We start from the raw sequence: 21,199 nt of genomic DNA on the forward strand, positions 1-21,199 counted from the left end.
CAAGGTTGGAGCTAGGGTAAAATTTGTACAATGCTACTGTATGGGGGATAATACCCAAAAATCGATGCAGTCATTTTACGGTTTCATTTATTTTGAATATACAGTAAAGAAAAAAAGACGCATTACAAAGTAATTTTCCGAGTGGGACGGAAATAGGTTATGATGCACATGTATAGACAAAAGAACGATATACTCAAAGGCATACTGCTATAACTGAAATTGTACGCATACCATCATTCTTGGTTTTCAGGCTGATGCCCCACTGCTCGGATGCCTGTAATCTCATTGATTGGAAATGAATTGTCTTCAGTCATGAGTTCCGCTTCGAAATGAGCTCCGATGATCAGCGAATACGTGTCTAGACACGTCCATGACAGCGTTGGGGTAGCAACCTGAATATTGCCCGTCATACGATCCTACAACCAGGGCTGATGGAGTGGGACTGCAATTCCGTTTCATAGCAGGACCTCTTTGGTTATCAGCCGAGCCATCCTACAGCTCAGCGGTACCCAGGTGATATTCTACGCAGCATTTCAGTAGGATAATACTCGCCAACACACAGCCAGAGTTTCTACTGATTGCCTTCATGTTTGCTAAATTTTACCTTGGCCAGCAAAGTCGCTGCATCTCTCTCTAATTGAGAACGTTTGGAGCATTATGTGCAGCGCCCTCTTACCAGCTACGGATTTTCAAGATGTAACGCACCAATTGGACAGAATGCGGCACGACATCCCGCAGGAGGGCGTCCATAAACTTCGTCAATGAGTGACAAATCGAGTAACTGCTTACATAAGGCGCATAGGTGGACCAACTCGTTATTAGCTAGCTGAATTTGTGAAGCTCTTCGTCTTGAATAAATCATCCAGTTTTTTTCTGGATTTGTAATAATTTGTTTTTCTCTACATATACGTCACATCTACCGATACCCGTCCTATTGGAATAATTCATTCGTGATGCGTCGTTTTTTCTTTGTCCTAGTGTGCAGTATGGTTGAAATTATCTATTGAGATCTGATGAAATGTTAGACATAATAAGGTACTACATTTTTTAATGCTCAATAAAGCTAAATTTTCTGCACATCTCTGCTATTTCAAATATTTGACGTTTTACCGTTTCTCCTGACAAGAATTAATTGAATTTTATCCAGAAAATCCCATCACTTGCGTTTCCAAATTTTTGAGAAAGTTAACTTTTATTAATTTGAGACAATATTAGCAAGACTATACTTTTGAGGTACGCGGTATTGATTGTTTTTAATTTCAGTCAATGACTCAATGACATTCACACTGCCAAAAGGAGCTTAGAGATCAAGGAAATTAGTACAGAAGGACTGTAATAATATTATAACTTTAAAAGAGGTCATCCTAATCCATGCAAGGGGTACGTTTTTGTAAATACGTCTCTTACGCCATGTATTCTAGAATAGCGCCAAATATTGGTTGGCACAGACATCGCAAACGAAATGAGATGATGAAGGTGAGCCTAGCGACAGCTATGTATGATAATAATAGGCCGTCAAGGAGGAATGGATAACACAGTATTACCTGGTACCGTCACTAAAGAAACAAGTAAAACTGGTTGAGATTCTTGACTCTCGGACAAGTAGCAATATTGCGTCATCCACAGTACGACGCTTGCGCTACATGTAGCGGATGCAACAATAATGTCAATCCATTTTCTTCATCAGTACTAAGTAAGCAGAATGTCATAAAGAGACGTTTGATCAGCTCGTATAATACGACTCAGGCACACGGCAAGTCTTGCAATAGACAGCTGAGTCATTTCAGGTACAATTTTCAACTCGATTACACATTTTATTTGAGAAGTTACCCTCTCTATTAAATATTCGTGTTAGATATTTGTGATTTTTATGAGGTGTAGTTCTTTATGAGGTGTAGTTTTTTTCGGAAGTATACTGCATGTCATAGGTAATAAAGTTGTCTCACTCTCCATGAGTACGGAAGAATGAAATGTCAATGAAAGCGAAAATATTAGAGTGAAGTTGAATGGTTCAAAACATGGTAGAGAAGGACTGAGGATCGGGACGGAAGGAAATCATAATTATATCGAGTTACGCGGTGAACGTGATCTGTTCAAAGTGGAGACTTATGACTACGGTCCCGTCTTGAAGTCCAACTTGTAACTAGTATGTAGTGCACTAAACAGTTTCTCTGATGCAGCCGGAACTACAGACTCTCTCTGGCGCCACTTTTAGTTGCGGAGAGTCTCACTGAATTCCACTAGAAATGGTTATGCAGAGTGCTGAAAGAGTGTGAGCAAGTCATCCCACTGCCCTGAGAGCAGTCCAATGGCTGTTTTGGACATCCACGTTCGTATTTGGTACAGCTGCTGAGTATTGATAGTGCGTCCCAAGGACATCGTCGCCGTCCGTTTGCCATCGTCCCGTGGTAGCCGCGACGAACAACGTGCACTGCCTTCAAAGCCAACACTCGTCGACGGAACGTTTGGACTGTCTGTTGAGACGCTGGGACAGTGGCGGGCGCGGTGGACTGGCGCCGGTCCCGGTGCTGGGCGTCCGCCTGTGCTAGAGCACGAACTCTGGCGCGCTGGGCACGTCGCTGAGGCTCCTGGCGAGCTGCACCATGCTGTGGGAGGCGGGGGCGGGTCGTCGCGCGGTCGGCCACGACCCCACGCCGCCCTGGTCGTGCAGCTGCAGCTGGTGGCGCTTGAGCGCCGGCGGTGGAGCGCCCGCGGCCTGCTGCTGGCCCTGCACGTGGTTGGTGGTGACGCCGCCGCAGCCGCTGCTGTTGTTGCTGGCGCTGCTCGTCGTGTTGTTGGCGACGAGCGGCGTCGTGCTGGCGCCAGACGCGCAGTCCAGCGAGAAGAACAGCCGCCCCGACGAGGCGTCCGAGCAGTCGCACTCGTCGTCAGACGAACTGTCGATACATCTGCGGGGGAGGATATCGGAATTAGCTGGTATTATTACAGCTGCTCGGTGGCTATGATCTACGGACGTACGAGGTTTCCCGAGAAAGCAATGCACCGCATTTTTTTTTCAACAATTCGTTACTGAACGTAATGAGAATTACACACACGACAGAATGGTGTTTTATCCACACACCCTACTTTTGCACAGATCTCCATCCCGTTCTATGGCTTTCCTCCACCGCGAAACCAGACCGTGTATGCCCTGTCGGTACCAATCCTTGGGCCGCGCAGGGTAGCCGCGCTGTCTGAGGCGTCTTTCACGGTCCTCGCGGCTCACCCCGTCGGAGGTTCGAGTCCTCCCTCGGGCATGGGAGTGTGTTTTATGCTTCAGTACACCCCAAAAGTAATAACAGAGAGTCCACGTTAATCTACCTCTTATAGTTTTTGAGTAATTAAATAAAAACTAATTTTGTAACTAAAATGTTGTGGATTAAATACTTGAATTTTTAATGATAGACGATTTTGGTTAAACCAGATGATCAAATATATCAAATAATAGAGCTGCACCAAATTTAAGACTTGTAACATAAATAGCAACTGATATAAGTCTTAGGAAAGGTATGGTTCAGAAGTAACAATCCACCATCAGTTCCACTAAAGAAATTCTATTAAGCAAAGTTTTCATTCTAGCGAGCTGAAACTTTCTACGTGCTATCAAAATGCTTATCTGCATACCACTAAAAATTAAGAAGTTTCTGAAGTAATTGGTAACTATATTATTAAAGATTATATGCCCGAGATAGCGGTCGTTTGTAGACCGCCGCCGTATGCAAATAAACAGACAGCAGATGTTTTCTCGGCAGTCCGCACCGGCACCTTGTAAATATAGCCCCTGAAGCAGTAGTAAGGTTCACTTCGCTCTCAAGACACTGTGAGGTCCACGCCAGTTAAACGTCTGGTCGCGCTCTGCCTCGGATGACGTCAGAACCGAGCTGTGACAAGCGCGTATTTGGCAGTGAAAACGGACAGTGAACTCGCGAGGACTGTACACCGTCCTGGATCGTTTAGAATTCAGTAAAATAACTGTTAGTGTGCCGTCCGTGTGAAATTCAATTCCGCGTGGCAAGTGGCGAATTTATTTCCACTTTTATGGCGATCATTAATTTTTGAACATTTATTGCGAACTTTCAATTGAGTGATGTTAGTCAGGGTATCAGATAGATTATATAATGGTAAGACAGAGATTTAGGAACCAGGTTTTAAATTGTAAGACATTTCCAGGGGCAGATGTGGATTCTGACCACAATCTATTGGTTATGAACTGCAGATTGAAACTGAAGAAACTGCAAAAAGGTGGGAATTTAAGGAGATGGGACCTGGATAAACTGAAAGAACCAGAGGTTGTAGAGAGTTGCAGGGAGAGCATAACGGAACAATTGACAGGAATGGGGGAAAGAAATACAGTAGAAGAAGAATGGGTAGCTCTGAGGGATGAAATAGTGAAGGCAGCAGAGGATCAAGTAGGTAAAAAGACGAGGGCTAATAGAAATCCTTGGGTAACAGAAGAAATATTGAATTTAATTGATGAAAGGAGAAAATATAAAAATGCAGTACATGAAGCAGGCAAAAGGGAATACAAACGTCTCAAAAATGAGATCGACAGAAAGTGCAAAATGGCTAAGCAGGGATGGCTAGAGGACAAATGTAAGGATGTAGAGGCTTGTCTCACTAGGGGTAAGATAGATACTGCCTACAGGAAAATTAAAGAGACCTTTGGAGAGAAGAGAACCACTTGTATGAATATCAAGAGCTCAGATGGCAACCCAGTTCTAAGCAAAGAAGGGAAGGCAGAAAGGTGGAAGGAGTATATAGAGGGTTTATACAAGGGCGATGTACTTGAGGACAGTATTGTGGAAATGGAAGAGGATGTAGATGAAGATGAAATGGGAGATAAGATACTGCGTGAAGAGTTTGACAGAGCACTGAAAGACCTGAGTCGAAACAAGGCCCCGGGAGTAGATAACATTCCATTAGAACTACTGACGGCCTTGGGAGAGCCAGTCATGACAAAACTCTACCATCTGGTGAGCAAGATGTATGAGACAGGCGAAATACCCACAGACTTCAAGAAGAATATAATAATTCCAATCCCAAAGAAAGCAGGTGTTGACAGATGTGAAACTTACCGAACTATCAGGTTAATAAGTCACAGCTGCAAAATACTAACGCGAATTCTTTACAGACGAATGGAAAAACTGGTAGAAGCGGACCTCGGGGAAGATAAGTTTGGATTCCGTAGAAATGTTGGAACACGTGAGGCAATACTAACCTTACGACTTATCTTAGAAGAAAGATTAAGAAAATGCAAACCTACGTTTCTAGCATATGTAGACTTAGAGAAAGCTTTTGACAACGTTAACTGGAGTACTCTCTTTCAAATTCTGAAGGTGGCAGGGGTAAAATACAGGGAGCGAAAGGCTATTTACAATTTGTACAGAAACCAGATGGCAGTTATAAGAGTCGAGGGGCATGAAAGGGAAGCAGTGGTTGGGAAAGGAGTGAGACAGGGTTGTATCCTCTCCCCGATGTTATTCAATCTGTATATTGAGCAAGCAGTAAAGGAAACAAAAGAAAAATTCGGAGTAGGTATTAAAATTCATGGAGAAGAAGTAAAAACTTTGAGGTTCGCCGATGACATTGCAATTCTGTCAGAGACAGCGAAGGACTTGGAAGAGCAGTTGAACGGAATGGACAGTGTCTTGAAAGGAGGATATAAGATGAACATCAACAAAAGCAAAACGAGGATAATGGAATGTAGTCAAATTAAATCGGGTGATGCTGAGGGGATTAGATTAGGAAATGAGACACTTGAAGTAGTAAAGGAGTTTTGCTATTTATTGAGTAAAATAACTGATTATGGTAGAAGTAGAGAGGATATAAAATGTAGACTGGCAATGGCAAGGAAATCGTTTCTGAAGAAGAGAAATTTGTTAACATCGAGTATAGATTTAAGTGTCAGGAAGTCGTTTCTGAAAGTATTTGTATGGAGTGTAGCCATGTATGGAAGTGAAACATGGACGATAACCAGTTTGGACAAGAAGAGAATAGAAGCTTTCGAAATGTGGTGCTACAGAAGAATGCTGAAGATAAGGTGGGTAGATCACGTAACTAATGAGGAGGTATTGAATAGGATTGGGGAGAAGAGAAGTTTGTGGCACAACTTGACTAGAAGAAGGGATCGGTTGGTAGGACATGTTTTGAGGCATCAAGGGAGCACAAATTTAGCATTGGAGGGCAGCATGGAGGGTAAAAATCGTAGAGGGAGGCCAAGAGATCAATACACTAAGCAGATTCAGAAGGATGTAGGTTGCAGTAGGTACTGGGAGATGAAGAAGCTTGCACAGGATAGAGTAGCATGGAGTGCTGCATCAAACCAGTCTCAGGACTGAAGACCACAACAACAGTCAGGGCGAAAAACAATCTGGTAGGAAGTTACCGTAGAGGTCGCCTCTGAACTGCTAAAGGTGCTGTTTGATTAGAAAGACTTGTTTTCAATTGAACATGACGGAATTTTAAGTGTTCTTTCTGGGAAACTTTAATTAAATTAAATCTTAATTGGAATTTTAAACTTTTATTGAAGTCATAGTCCTGATCCCGCAAAGAAATGGGAAATAGACACTTTTCTTTCAGTGGGCTGGACCGGACTGTGACCGTGCAGACTGAAAACTAAGGTCAGTATGTTTCCCTTCACTTTCTGGCTGACCACCAAATTAGTTTCCAGGCTCACGTGATTAAAGACGGCATCAAAACTTGAAACCAGTGAAGTAACTTACTCGCTGCCCCACAGCTCCACAGACTTTGCACAAGCGTTTATGAATATAGCCCACAGTTTCTTTCTCCGCAGTGAAAAGTTCAGTGACAGCACGTTGTTTGTAACGCGCGTCACCTATAGACGCCATTTTGAAACTGTCCTGCTGCTACGCTTTTAGTCGGAAGTGACTCACTCAGGAGACTTCAAATAATACGTACTAACGTTCCGCATTCGTAGCATTGTTTTCGAAAAAAGAATGGGGTGCATCACTTTCTGGGCAACTCTCGTATGTTAAAAATGTACTGAGAACCACTTTAAAAAGTCAGAGGACTGAAACAGGTTCACAACTGAAACTTTCTGGAAGACTGTGCATACCTCGAAACTGGATCCTTTGATTTGAAGTGCAGGTACTCAACCGACTCTTTTTCAGGGTGATTATCCTCCCCCTCACAGTCCCACATTATGCTCGCCAATTTTGCCTTCGTCGGCGCCGGCACATAGGCCATCATTTTCCTTTAGCGCCGGTCTCCAGTTGTCACACATAGGGAAGACAAATATGCGACACCAGACACTTTCACAAGGTTTTTTTCCATATATGCTTTACACACATGGTACGGAAGTCATGGGATAGCCAAATGCACGTATACGAACGAGGGTAGTATCGCGTACACAAGGTAGAAATGGGCAGTGGATTTGAGAGATTTGAGCGTGTGAACTTTCTGGTCGTAGTAACAACTCCGCGTGATGTGTTTCGCGCTCTGTACAGAATATTCTGGCGAGCACCTCTTACGAAGAAGACCACTGAAAAGACCGAATGTTTAACTCTCGAATAGTTGTGGGACTGTGACTGGTAGAACGTGTAAATTAGTCGGGTCGGACTTACTAAAATTCTGGCTGCTTTGCGAATGGATATTTGTTATACAGACAGTGAACTTTGGATGGTAACGTTTTACCTTATTAAATAACGACTTGATAGCCATTTAATGTGTTTCAGTATGAATAAAAAGCAGAGTTAATCTAATTTTAAACGCTTTTCGGCAAGTACACTGAATATCCCGAACGCCCTATTTCTTAATCATGAACGTTCAGGTAATGACTTTCAACTAGAGTTACGCTGCCTCTGTGTGGTAGGTATCAGGCAGTGGTTTCATCAACGCTGCTTTACACCGCCCAGCACGTATCTGCTACCACAGACTGAAGGGACATCGGCAAGAAACCTATCGAGGTAGATGGACTGTACGATAGCGTTAACAAAAACAAAGGTGACCGACCCCGTCTCGCCGCAATGTCTTCTAGCAAATGAAACAAAATACGTCCCTGCAGTAGTTTCTCCATCTCAGATTATGTTTCATTGCAGTACCAGCTTAAGAGAATTTTTTGAGTAATAACGGAAGAGAAAATAATACGTAAGCCGCTTCCAAACAGCAAGGGTTGTACTGTTCATGTTAATCCACATAAGGCAACAGATAGAAAGATATGAAACCAAATTCTGTATCAACAAAATCTTCTCGGGCTTACAGCTGCGTCAGGCGGGTAAAATCCCACGAGCCTTCGACAAATCTATCCTCGGCAATTATCAAGTCGTATATGACTGCCGTGTCGCTGGGGCGACTGCTGGCTGTGACGTCACTGGTGCTCTCTTCCTCGCCAAATGTGATAAATGTTTTCGAATCTCGTCCGCCGCGCCCTCTTCAATCTCCCGATGGCCAGGTCGAGACTGTGCTGAGCTTCGGACCGCCGTCCTTACTGAAAATGTTTCCAGATATTTTTATTTCTATGGCGTCTTTCATAACACTATCCCAAATCCTTCGTCCTTGCAATGACAGACGTTACGTCGAATACTATTCGGCGTCGATTTTCTAAAGCGTGTTCTGTCACGGCTGATTTGCCCGGATAGCGTAGGTGTAACCACCACTTCTGTTCCGCCTGACACTGTAACAGCCACACTGACTTGGAATTTTGTACACTCCGGACGTTCTGAACTCTTGAGCGTTCTTCATAGACCCGATCTAAATTTATATCTACATGATTATTCTCCAGTTCACATTAAAGTGACTGGCAGAGAGTTCATCGAACTACCTTCAAGCTATTTCTCTACCGATCCACACTCGAACAGCGCGCGGCCAAATCGAACACTTAAATCTTTCCGTGCGAGTTCTGATTTATTTAATTATGGTAATAATTTCTCCCTATGTACGTGGACGCCAACAAAATATTTTCGTGCTCTGAGGAGAAAACTGGTCATCGAAATTTCATGCCGCAGCGAAAAACGCCTTTGCCTTAATGACTGCCACCCGAATTCGTGCATCACATCCATGGCACCCTCTCCCATATTTCGCAATAATGCAACACGTCCTGCCATTGTTTGAACTTTTTCGATAATCTCGGTCAATCCTATCTGATGTGGACCCACACCGCACAGCAATACTCCCTAAAATGGCGGATAAGCGTAGTGTAAGCAGAGTCTGTAGTACACCTGTTACATTTTCTAACTGTTCTGCCTATAAATCGCGTTGTTGGTTTGCTTTGCCCACGACATTATCTATGTGATCATTCCAATTTAAGTTACTTGTAATTGTAATGTCTATGTACTTAGTTGAGTTTACAGCCTTTAGGTTTGTGCAATTTTTCGTGTAACCGAAATTTAGCGAATTCCTTTTAGTACTCATGTGGATGTCTTCACACTTTTCATTATTTGGAGTCTATTGTCACTCTTTGTGTGATACAGATATCTCGTCTAAATTATACGTCAACTCATTTTGATCCTCTGATGATTTTGCAAGATGATAAATAACAACATCATCTACTAACAATCTAAGAGAGCTGCTCAGGTTGTCTCCTAAATCGATTATGTATATCAGAAATAACAGAGGGCCTGTAATATAGGATGTCTCGCTCAAACCTCTCTGATTTCAAGGACCCAGGAGAGAAAAACCACAGCAGATGCGACAGTGAAAAATGTACCATATTGTAAAGCATTTCAAAGAATTTATATTCTCGCGTCAGAAGTCCTGCGAAACTTGCAGAACTAGCACTCGGAATAAAGGATACTGCGGAGACATAGCTGTTGCCACAGCTTGGGGGATGTCTCATTCAAGATACCTTTCTACAAATAAATGTCAGTTACTGGGTGACATATACATTATTGGATAAAGTTTACCCTTTTATTTAAAATTTGTCTGCCCTTGGCAGCCGGCAGTGGTCGTAAACAATCTAACGTGACGGCCTCAGCCGGCCACTTGGATACGGACTGGCCGTTACCTGGCGTCGCAGTCGTTGAGCACAAGCGAGCCGCTGGCGCTGCCGCAGTCGGCCGCGTCGCCCCACCGCAGGCAGCGGCGCTCCGCCTCGGCCGCCGCCCCCACCTCCTCCGTCCCCGCGTCGTCTCCCTCGTCGTCGCTGCTGGCGACCGCGCTGCCGCCGCTCTGGTCGTCGCCGCTGCTGCCCGCCGCCGCCGCCGCCGCCTCCGCAGCCACCATGCCCGCGGCTGCCTCGCGCTCCTTGGCGTCGAGCGCGAGGCGCCAGCGGCGGTCCAGCAGCGACGTGGTCGACGTCGAGTACTTGCGGCCCAGCCCGCCGCCGGCGCCGCTGTCGCCGAGGTCGCCGGCCGCGGCCGACGCCGGCGGCGAGTGGTCGCTCTCCTCCGAGAAGGCGCGCGTGATGAGGATGCGCGGCGAGCGTCGCGGCGTCGACAGGACCGTCTGCAAGGGCGGCGCACGCCGTCAGTAGCGGCACGGAGCAAGTGTGAGTCCGGTGTTGAGGGTTGCGTACGTGACAAATAAAGGCGCTGCTTTTACGTCACAGCTGTACTGGATTCCTTCCATCCCACTGCAGTTCTGCGAGCATGAGTCTGAGGATAGTGGTGCTACGATCCCTTCCTACTAGACCGCTCATTACCTCGTATTAAGGCGTGCAGAAGGTAAAGCTGTGACGCAGAATGGACGTTGAGGGCATGATCTTGCTATTGTAAAGTAGCACTGATAACGAAAAAAGTACTCTCGGAATGAGATGGCGTCTAACGAAGCTGTATATTGTGAGGATGTGGAGGGTCTAAGACGAAAACTGTTACATACTATACAACTGCAAATTTTCAGTACAAGAGAGAGATTTATGTCCGGGAAACTTTCAATGCTATAGGCCACACCTCAGATGCAAAGCCGGCCGGGGTGGCCGAGCGGTTCTAGGCGCTACACTCTGGAACCGCGCGACCGCTACGGTCGCAGGTTCGAATCCTGCCTCGGGCATGGATGTGTGTGATGTCCTTAGATTAGTTAGGTTTAAGTAGTTCTAAGTTCTAGGGGACTGATGACCTCAGATGTTAAGTCCCATAGTGCTCAGAGCCATTTGAACCATTTATTCAGGTGCAAAGCAAATAAAGTTGGTGCAGTGCAAACAAATAATTAATTCACACCAGTGTCCGAATGTCTTATGCATGTATACTCTCTCTCATAGAGAGAGAGAGAGAGAGAGAGAGAGAGAGAGAGACAGAGAGAGAGAGAGAGAGAGACAGACAGACAGACATATGTATAAAAAAAAAAAAAGGTTCAAATGGCTCTGAGCACTATGGGACTTAACTTCTGAGGTCATCAATCCCCTAGAACTTAGAACTACTTAAACCTAACTAACCTAAGGACATCACACACATCCATGTCGGAGGCAGGATTCGAACCTGCGACCGTAGCGGTCACGCGGTTCCAAACCGAAGCACCTAGAACCGCACGGCCACACCGGCCGGCAGATATATGTATATTCACATATGCACATACACGTCATACATTCAAACATACATGCATGTAATTGGTGTAACAGGTACAAGTGCAGATATTTTTATTGGTGGGTGAGGACGCTGTATCGAACAACATTAAATCTGTATTTTTTTCTTTTGCATGCTGATAAATTAAGCTATTTGGAGTAGTATGTTTTTCGGCTGGTTAGTACCTGCAAGTACACGTGGCAAGAGCATGCCATTATCGCTTACCTTCCCACGGGCAGCAGATCAGGTGTTGAAGTGTGAAACACGGTTGCAAAACGGTTTGTCCAAACTCACAGGCATATTACACTTACTGGTGCAGTCACAACAGTCTCAACAACATGCGGTAGTAAAATACATGAGGTATTTGCGGGAAGACTGTTGGATGCAGAGAAAAGAACAACCAACATATTGATGTGTGTGCACATCAAGGTAACACACACAAAAAATCTGCACTTACATTGGTTACACACTGTATATGAACATAACAATATTGACTGCTAACCAATCGATCAATATATTTGTAAATAATAATCGTCATGGAGGCGAATTGTGTATGTAATGGCAATGCAAAGAATTCTTGGTTATTCTTGTGAACTCTTGTAATCGCTTTCCTTTTTGCTTTGGTATAGTCCACTCGTACCTGACAACAGTCGCAAGCGAAAAGTTTTCAGTTAACTGAGCAGCACCAGAGACTGGCAATCGAGTCTCGAAGCAGACGCAGACGGTGAATTCGGAGATTACCCATTTTTAAGTTTAAAGGAAGTACACAGACTTCATTTCTGGTCCGTCAGGTGGCAAGGCGATTCTAATTAGCTATAATGATTCACTTCACAGACGCTAACTGTGTCTCCGGCAGTGATTCACTTTCTTCACAAGTTGCAGTATGGATATGGAGTCTGGTATACTGCAGCTGGCAATTGGTCATTATACATCGTGGCTCCACTGATGGAGTAGGCCGACAATAGTGCGTGCATAATATAACTTGGCCCGTACCTGCGCAGACGATATTGTAAAGGAAGTGGCAAAGGTGGAGGTGGGGGCTTCGTTGTGTGCAACCAGCGAGCGGGAGGAGAGGTGCAGGTTAACCGCTGACACCTATTCACAAGCGGATCTTCTGAGCTACAGTTAGTGAGTTTGCAAGCTATTGTATAAGTATTAACAGGTTATATCAGCATGACGAACTCGATAACTCAGTAGCCTCTGACCGGAGCACCGAATGAGAAAATCAGCTGATAAAACCTGAGGGTACTACGGCTCGGTCAGTACTGCTCGGTCAGTACTGTGAACTAAAATGCGTTTCTGCCAAGTGCCAACTTATTTTGCGCGAGCACGCCCTGTAGTAGACTTTGCCACTTACACTATGTGATGAAAAGTATCCGGACATCCCCAAAAACAAACTTTTGCGTATTATGTGCACTGTGCTGCCACCTACTGCCAGGTACTCCATATCAGCGACCTCAGTAGTCATTAGACATCGTGAAAGAGCAGAATGGGGCGCTCCGCGGAACTTACGGACTTCGAACTTGGTCAGGTGATTGGGTGTCATTTGCGTCATACGACTGCACGTGATATTTCCACACTCCTAAACATCCATAGGTCCACTGTTTCCGATGTGATAGTGAAGTGGAAACGTGAAGGTTCACATGCAGCACAAAAGCGTAAAGGTTGACCTCGTCTGCTGACTGACGAAGACCGCCGACAGCTGAACAGGATCGTAATGTGTAATAGGCAGACATCTATCCAGACCATCACACAGGAATTACAAACTGCATCAGGATCCACTGCAAGTAGTATGAAAGTTAGGCGGATGGTGAGAGAACTTGGATTTCATGGTCGAGCGGCTGCTCATAAGCCACACATCACGCCGATAAATGACAAGCGATGCCTCGCTTGGTGTAAGGAGCGTCAACATTGGACGACTTTACAGTGCAAAAACGTTGTGTGGAGTGACGAATCACGGTACACAATGTGGCGATCTGACGGCAGGGTGTGGGTATGGCGAGTGCCCGATGATGTGTAGAGCCAACAGTAAAATTTGGAAGCTGTTTTGTTATGGTGTGGTCGTGTTTTTTTTCTTTTTTTTTTCTTCATGGAGGGGGCTTGTACCCCTTGCTGTTTTGCGTGAAATTATCAGAGCACAGGCCTACATTGATGTTTTAAGCACCTTCTTGCTTCCGTCTGTTGAAGAGCACTGTGGGGATGGCGAATGCATCTTTCAACACGATCGAGCACCTGTTCACAATGCACAGCCTGTGGCGGAGTGGTTACGTAACAATAACATCCCTGTAATGGACTGGCCTGCACAGAGTTCTGACCTGAATCCTATAGAACATCTTTGGGATGTTTTGGAACGCCGACCGACATCAATACCTCTCCTCAGCGCAGCACTCCGTGAAGAATGGGCTGCTATTCCCAAAGAAACGTCCCAGTACCTAATTGAATGTATGCCTGCGAGAATGGAAGCTGTCATCAAAGTTAAGGGTGGGCCAACACCATATTGAATTTCGGCATTACCGATGGAGGGCGTCACGAACTTGTAAGTAATTTTCAGCCAGGTGTCCGGATACATTTGATCACATACTGTACATACGCGTGTACGTATGTAAGTGTCCCCACTTGTGTGATATCATTTGAAACTTTCAGACCGCGCAGTTCGATACAATATTCGACTATTGTGCCTGATACCGCTGGCTCAACCCTCTTGCTTAGAGAGAGATACAAGGAAAAAGGCACAAGCTAAAATATTCGACTTTCACTGAAAGAGCAACAGAATTTAGTTCGACGTTGCCGTTATATTCTGACAACAGCTATGTTTAGCGAAGATGAAGGTACTGTGAGAGTAATCATCTGCAGCATTCTGAATGTCGTAGTGCCACTGGACGCACTGAAGATGAGCAGCGCATCAGTAAAGCAGACATGGTGATTAATCTTCACTACTTTTATCTCCCACATGTCAGTAAACTTGAAGAAAATGGTTTCCGACCAGAGCGTTTTACCAAAGATGATCAGTAGTTGTTAAAGATGGAAACATTAAAAGAAAGTTCATAACCTCCAATAGAGGAATCATAAGGTCTACGCTAGGCCTTGAGAAAATGATAAGAGGAAGGCAAGGGACGTACATTCTGTCACAAAAATCAGAGAGATCTCGGGAAGGCCAGTCTCACTGACATGACAGTGGGCTGGCCCCGTCCCCAGAACCGCAATCCAAGAAATAGGCTAGCCCTGGGAAAGATTTCCAGACTAACGGGTCAAGGACGACCGAAACGTTACAGAATTAACTTGGCAGAGAATAGCTCAAGATCTTCCAATTGGAAGAAATTGCTAAAACCTTCTTTGAATGTGAATTTGAAGAGACCACATAATTTTATGAGTTAAATGGCTGGTGACAACGTAAGGATGTCCTTAATTCTAGGATGTCCACCCCCGGTAGCGGATTGGTCAGCGCGACAGAATGTCAATCCTAAGGGCCCGGGTTCGATTCCCGGCTGGGTCGGAGATTTTCTCCGCTCAGGGGCTGGATGTTGTGTTGTCCTAATCATCATCATTTCATCCCCCTCGACGTGCAAGTCGCCGAAGTGGCGTCAAATCGAAAGACTGGCACCCGGCGAACGGTCTACCCGACGGGAGGCCCTAGCCACACGAAATTTTTATTTATTCTAGGATGAATTGGTAAACCACAGTGCTACACTAGTTATGATTCTCTCAGAGGCAGTTTGCTCGTTCCTTCCTCCATTTGAAATGACTTATTCATTTTAGTATGGACCTAAACCACGGGGCACTGTGACAGGAATAAACAGAGGCCTGAATTGAATTCGAAACAAAACCGACGGATATGAGGTCTGCAGGATATTCATAGTAAAAACGTGCATAAATGTACGTAAAAGAAAATGTCAGAAGACTTAATTTTTTTCAGATGACTCCTAGAGCCTCATCATCCTTACCAATCTGAAATACCGTTCATATCAAAACATTTTAAAAGAAATGCCGAAATTATGAATGTGAGGTTTATTGGTGGTGTTTTTCTTATCAAAGAATGGAGGGATAATCCCAGTGGCCCTGAAAAATGAAAGAAACCTCAGTCTTGAGATTAGTGCATTCAGTGAAACGTTATCATAACGTTTACAGGAGGAGGAGGAGGAGATTAATGTTTAACGTCCCGTCGACAACGAGGCCATTAGAGACGGAGCGCAAGCTCGGGTTACGGAAGGATGTGGAAGGAAATCGGCCGTGCCCTTTCAAAGGAACGATCCCGGTATTTGCCTGAAGCGATTTAGGGAAATCACGGAAAACCTAAATCAGGATTGCCGGAGACGGGATTGAACCGTCGTCCTCCCGAATGCGAGTCCAATGTGCTAACCACTGCGCCACCTCGCTCGGTATAACGTATACAGCTATACTGTAAGGTGCTTAAAAATGTCATTACAAATGCAAAAAGCATGTAGTATGCAGACAGAATAGCTAATTCTCAGTGTAAAATTAAAGGCAGTCAGCGGTGAAAGACGTGTCGGGCATATAAAGTCAGTCTGTAGTAAAAATATTGGTCTTATTTATAAGTCAGATATATGTGCATTATTCAACATTCAATTACAGAACATTGCAGATGAATTAGGTAAAAACCTGGTTTCTGCAAAGAATCATATAACTCTCTCAGAAAATGGCTTTCCAAGATCGCTATCTGAAATATACCTACGTGATACTAACAGTGGGCAGGATGAATCAATAACTAAACATCTGAAAACTAACTAATCTCGTGGATATGATGGGATCTGTAACAGGTCACTGAAATACTGTGTTGCCTATGTTAGTTCAGTACTTAGCCATGTCTATAATTTTTCCTGTATGAGGGGTCAGTTTCCTGAGCGACTAAAGTACTCTCAGTAGTGAAAGTATTTCACTAAAAAAAAAAAAAAAAAAAAGAGGAGAAAGGGATATTGTAGAAGTTTAAGATCTTCTCAATGTTAGCGAAAATTATTGAAAAGGCCATATATACAAAGGTAATTGATCATATCGGTTCACTTAATTTGCTGTCGAACGTATACTTTTGGTTTTAAAAGTTGTTTAACAACTAAAGATGGTATAGCCTCATTTCTCAGCGACGCACTGGATGAATTAAACAAAAAGCTGTGAACACTAGGCATGCTCTGTGATTTAAAAAAGTCTTTTTATTGTATTGATTACATAACGTCAATGGACCATTATAGAATAAGAGTCATAGTTCACAACTGGTTCGCCTCATACTTTGAAAGAAAGGACCACCACATTAATGAGAACGGCTATGAGGTGGCGTACGACTGGGAATGCCTCAGGGATCGGTGCTGGGGCTTCCACTTTATAAGATGCCTTCTAATATGACACGTGATTTGAAAGGTGGCTACACTGAGCCACAGCGCCAGAGATCGCGCTAGAGAGCATTGTTCCGCCGCCTCCACTGGCAGTGATTATTGAGATGTCGTAGTGGGCAGTGCTTGGGGAGAGCTCGTGGTAGTGAGTGCTTGTTAAGAACTCGTAGCAGAGAGTGTTTGTTGAGATGTGCTAGTAGAGAGTGCTTGCTGAGATGTGATACTGAAAAGTTCTTGTTGAGATGTGATAGTAGCGAGTCGGTGTGGAGAGATTGTAATGTCTAGAGTGCTTTTCATCAATATAAATTAAGGTAACAAATTATGGTATTTCTATTTTCTTTAATTAATTCAGTATAAATGATATTTAAAATTTCTTGTGTTGTTGAAGAAGAACCGTGCCAGATGCGTACGTTGAGTCATACTTCCACACACAGAACAGTTACACTTGTGCTTTGGTTTCGTAGGTTTTATAGTTGCTGGGGACTTAATTAATTAATTGTGTTAATGAAAATTTCCATTTCATTCTTTGTTGTTGTTCTATGCAGTCAGATTGCGTAATAATACTAGTCAGGGCCAACCGTTACGAGACTTCGTAACCGAACAGACAGCTACTGAAGCAAAAAAATTAAAATTATTTGCATTTTTTTTAAATTAAGCCCCCATGCACGTGGTGACCGCTGCTTCGGATCGTCCCTTGGAATTCTTCTGATAGTAGAAATAGTAGACAGTAGGATTGTTGTAGTAATTTGTAGTTTAGTAATTGTAGTCTATATTGCATGTGTAGATTTGGTAATTGTCATTCTTCTAATGGTATTTTTTTTTGCAAAATTTCATTTCTGTTGTCTTGTCTACGGGTTTGACAATTAGTGCAATTATTTCAATTGTTCGATTAATCGTGTTTGAGGGAAACATTTCGTGTGAATGGTATTGTTGGAGATAAAGTGTCATTGTGTGTAATTTTCATATAGTGACGAGTTTTGTATATTTTGTAAATGATTACGCGATCGATGAAGAAGGCAAAAATGATGGATAGTGAGAATGACGAAATTGTTAACATGGCGAACTCGCCAACACAGGAGAACAGTGTGATGGATAATGAAGTTGAAAACAATTTAATAAGTCGGGAAAATAGTCCGGAACCATTTCAAAATTTTTCTCAATCAGAAAATTCACAGAATACGAGATTAACGATAGAAGGTTCTGAAATAGTATCGAACACAGATAGCTTTACAGCTATGACGAAGGAATCTGGTTTTGTGGGAAATGTTAGGGGCGAAAGGAATTTCGAACCAGATCATATGGAGCAGTTGATGGGTGCAATATTAAATTTGGGATCTCGGTTAGACTCACAAATAGGAACAATTAAAAAAATAGAAACAATTACAACTGGTATGGGAACAATGGAAACACGGTTAGACTCAGTGGGATCACAAATAGAACCAATTAGAACTGAGATGGGAACAATGGAAACACGGTTAGACTCACGAATAGGGACATGTTTCAAAAATATGAAAGATGAATTCAAGAAAGAAATTAGAGAAGAAGTACAACCGATTTTGAATGCTCACAATAATAGTTTAATTTCAACAGGGATTAGACAAGAGGAACAGGCCAGAGAACGAGAAGAAAAAGATCGCGTGATAGTACAAAATTTTTCAGAGTTAAATTTACAACGTGCACACGATAAGGAGGAAATATTTGAGAGAATCGAGGAATCCGTACCAAATGACTTAACGCAACAGTGTGAACAGTCAACTACTAAATGTGACAATACCGAAACCCGAGTCGCGACACTTACGGAAGACGTAAATGAACAGAAAGAAAAAATAGGTGACTTGTCGGAAAGAGTTGAGGAGATTACAGATAAATCGATAAGTCTTAGCTTAAATGGGGACAGAGAGTCGGATGATACAGCTCAATTGCCATTTGCAGAAACAGAAGAGTACCAGAGCATAAATAAACATGTTGACAATCAGGGAAAATTTAATGAACACGTTAAAAGGGAATTTGAGGCATTACAAAAGCAAGACAAATATATTGAAAGCGAAATCGTAGGAAAAGACAGCAGACGAATTTTAGTATCACAGATAGCAGAGGGCTTTGAAGAAAGTAATTTGTTTCATTTACAGGATGCAACAAGAGAGCGCCAGGAGCGTGAACTTGACAATAATCGACATTGGGACAGGGACAGACGCGGTAGGTCTTTGTCGCCACGAGGAGAAAACTTTGACTATAAACACTTTTTGACTGTTCGGAAACTTAAGATCTTTCGCAATTCTAAGAATGACATACTTCCATGTTCATGGGTAGATCAATTTACGTACGCACTTCCGCCAAATTTGCCACTAAGTCACAAACTGAAATTTATGTGCAGCTATTAATGTCCTCAGGGGATTCACTACACTAAGTGAATATGTGCCGTAGCGTTCACAGGGCCCCGAGCTGTAGTGGTGCTATTTCCCTTTTAGTTTTCTGCACCGCTGCCTACTCTTTCACTATTCTTTGTATCTATAAAAAACAATTCTTCTACTATCAATCTATCTAGACAGTAGGTAAAGAATAACCGGATTTGACTGTTTTACCCAAAAGTGACTTTGGAAATTACCGTTTGGACTTACTATATTTTCTGCAGCATTCATTCGTAATTTAAACGAAATTTTACCTGTTTATCTTCGTGACAACATTACTTCATATGTTGACGATATCCTTATTGCTAAACATTCTTGGAGTGAGCACAACAAAATTTTGGATTCATTATTACGTATTTTTGCAAGAGTTGGCATTACAGTGAACTTGGAAAAATCTGAATTTGGTCGTTCTCAGGTGAAATTTCTCGGTCACATTATTTCTACAGAAGGTATTCTTCCTGATCCAGAGAAACTAGACGCAATTCGTAATTATGCTGTTCCTTCCACAAAACGTGATGTTCGTAGTTTCCTTGGTGTCTGTAATTTTCTTAGACGCTTTGTTAGATTGGATGATTTGGCCACACCTCGTTTACACATTTCAGTTATGCACATTTTGGTCCCAGAAAATGCTTTCATAAATTACGAGAAAATTGCTACTTCAGTAATATGGCAAAACGTATTCGATCAGTTCTTGCCAAATGCAAATTATGTCAAAAGGCTAAGCCGCCAACGATTTCTCACAGAGCACCGTTGTTTCCTATCATTCCAGCGAAATTAAAGGACATGGCTGCAGTCGATTTGTTCGGTCCAGTGGTTCGTTCTACTAATGGTTTTGCGTACATTTTGGTAGCAGTGGAATTGACATCAAAATATGTGTGTTTTACACCTTTACGCAAAGCAACAGCTCGTTCAGTATCTAATGCTTTCATCAAACATTTTCTTAAAGAAGTTGGTCATGTTGATAAGGTTATATCAGATAATGGATCACAGTTTCGCTCTAAAATTTGGCTTCGTACTCTACGGCGTCGTAAGATTAAACCAATTTTCATTTCACTTTTTCACCCTCAATCTAACGCTTCAGAGAGATGGATGAAGGAAATCAATAAATTGTGCCGTCTTTATTGTCATCAGAATCACAGAACGTGGGATCAGTATCTTCATATTTTTCAAAACATTCTGAATGAACTTCCTAATGATTCAACTTCTTTACCGCCTCTATTGATATTAAAAAATAAAGTACCAACAAATCGCATTTCTGAAATCGTTCCTTTTCCGCCTTCACGGAAACTGCGGCATTCTGAAGTTGTCAACCTGGCTCTACGAAATATTGCGTCTGCGGCTGCTAGAAGAGAGAAATCAGCTAAACGTCCTGGTCGTTTAAAAATTTTGTCAGTTGGTCGGAAGGTGTTAATTAAGTCCCATCGTTTATCTCACAAAGGAAAAGGCTTGTGTCGCAAATTTTTTCTGCTTTATAACGGTCCGTATAGAGTTCGCAAAATCATTCATGATAACACTGTTGAAGTAGAAACTCTTAAATCACGACGCTCTAAGGGAATACATCATATATCTAACGTTAAAATTTTTGTGGAATGACATACTTTTAAGAAACCAACAGCTACATGTAAACATGCAAAGAATACAAGGATACCGCGCTGTGTTTTGGCGGCGGCACATACTCAAAGCAACAGTCAGTCTGCGCGCCGCACAAGGCAGTCGTTGACCGCAAACAATTACTTCCTACGTCACGCGTCTACAGCTGATCGAGCGCTCAGTGCGAATGCACTGACAGCCGTAATCAAACACACAGTCTAAATTCTCCGAATAAATTCTGTATAAAGCTATGGTGGCTTTATAAATTATGTTATTAACGTTCAGTATTTTTCAGGATACGGTTGTGTAAAATATTTAAGACCTTCAGGTAAATTCTGTGCGTGTCCGACGTTAAGACGACTTGCTATGGAGAAAATTTCAGGAAGAATGTAATTTCAAAAAAAAAAGT

General features: G+C 43.1%; 1 protein-coding gene across 1 annotated transcript in view; it reads right to left on the reverse strand.

The window, feature by feature from the left end:
* Nucleotides 1-1,267: 1,267 nt before the first annotated feature.
* The window catches only part of LOC126249672 (uncharacterized), a 264,428-nt gene continuing 244,496 nt past the window's right edge, over nt 1,268-21,199 (reverse strand). The window contains exons 7-9 of the mRNA XM_049951530.1: nt 9,962-10,401; nt 2,780-2,909; nt 1,268-2,728 (exon numbers count right to left, since the gene is read on the reverse strand). Coding sequence (XP_049807487.1) covers nt 2,546-2,728; nt 2,780-2,909; nt 9,962-10,401 — 753 coding nt within the window. The 3' untranslated portion in view covers nt 1,268-2,545. The remainder of the gene's footprint in view (nt 2,729-2,779; nt 2,910-9,961; nt 10,402-21,199) is intronic.

The sequence above is a fragment of the Schistocerca nitens genome, chromosome 1 (assembly GCF_023898315.1).
Source record: "Schistocerca nitens isolate TAMUIC-IGC-003100 chromosome 1, iqSchNite1.1, whole genome shotgun sequence".
In the NCBI taxonomy this organism is placed as follows: Eukaryota; Metazoa; Arthropoda; class Insecta; order Orthoptera; family Acrididae; genus Schistocerca; species Schistocerca nitens.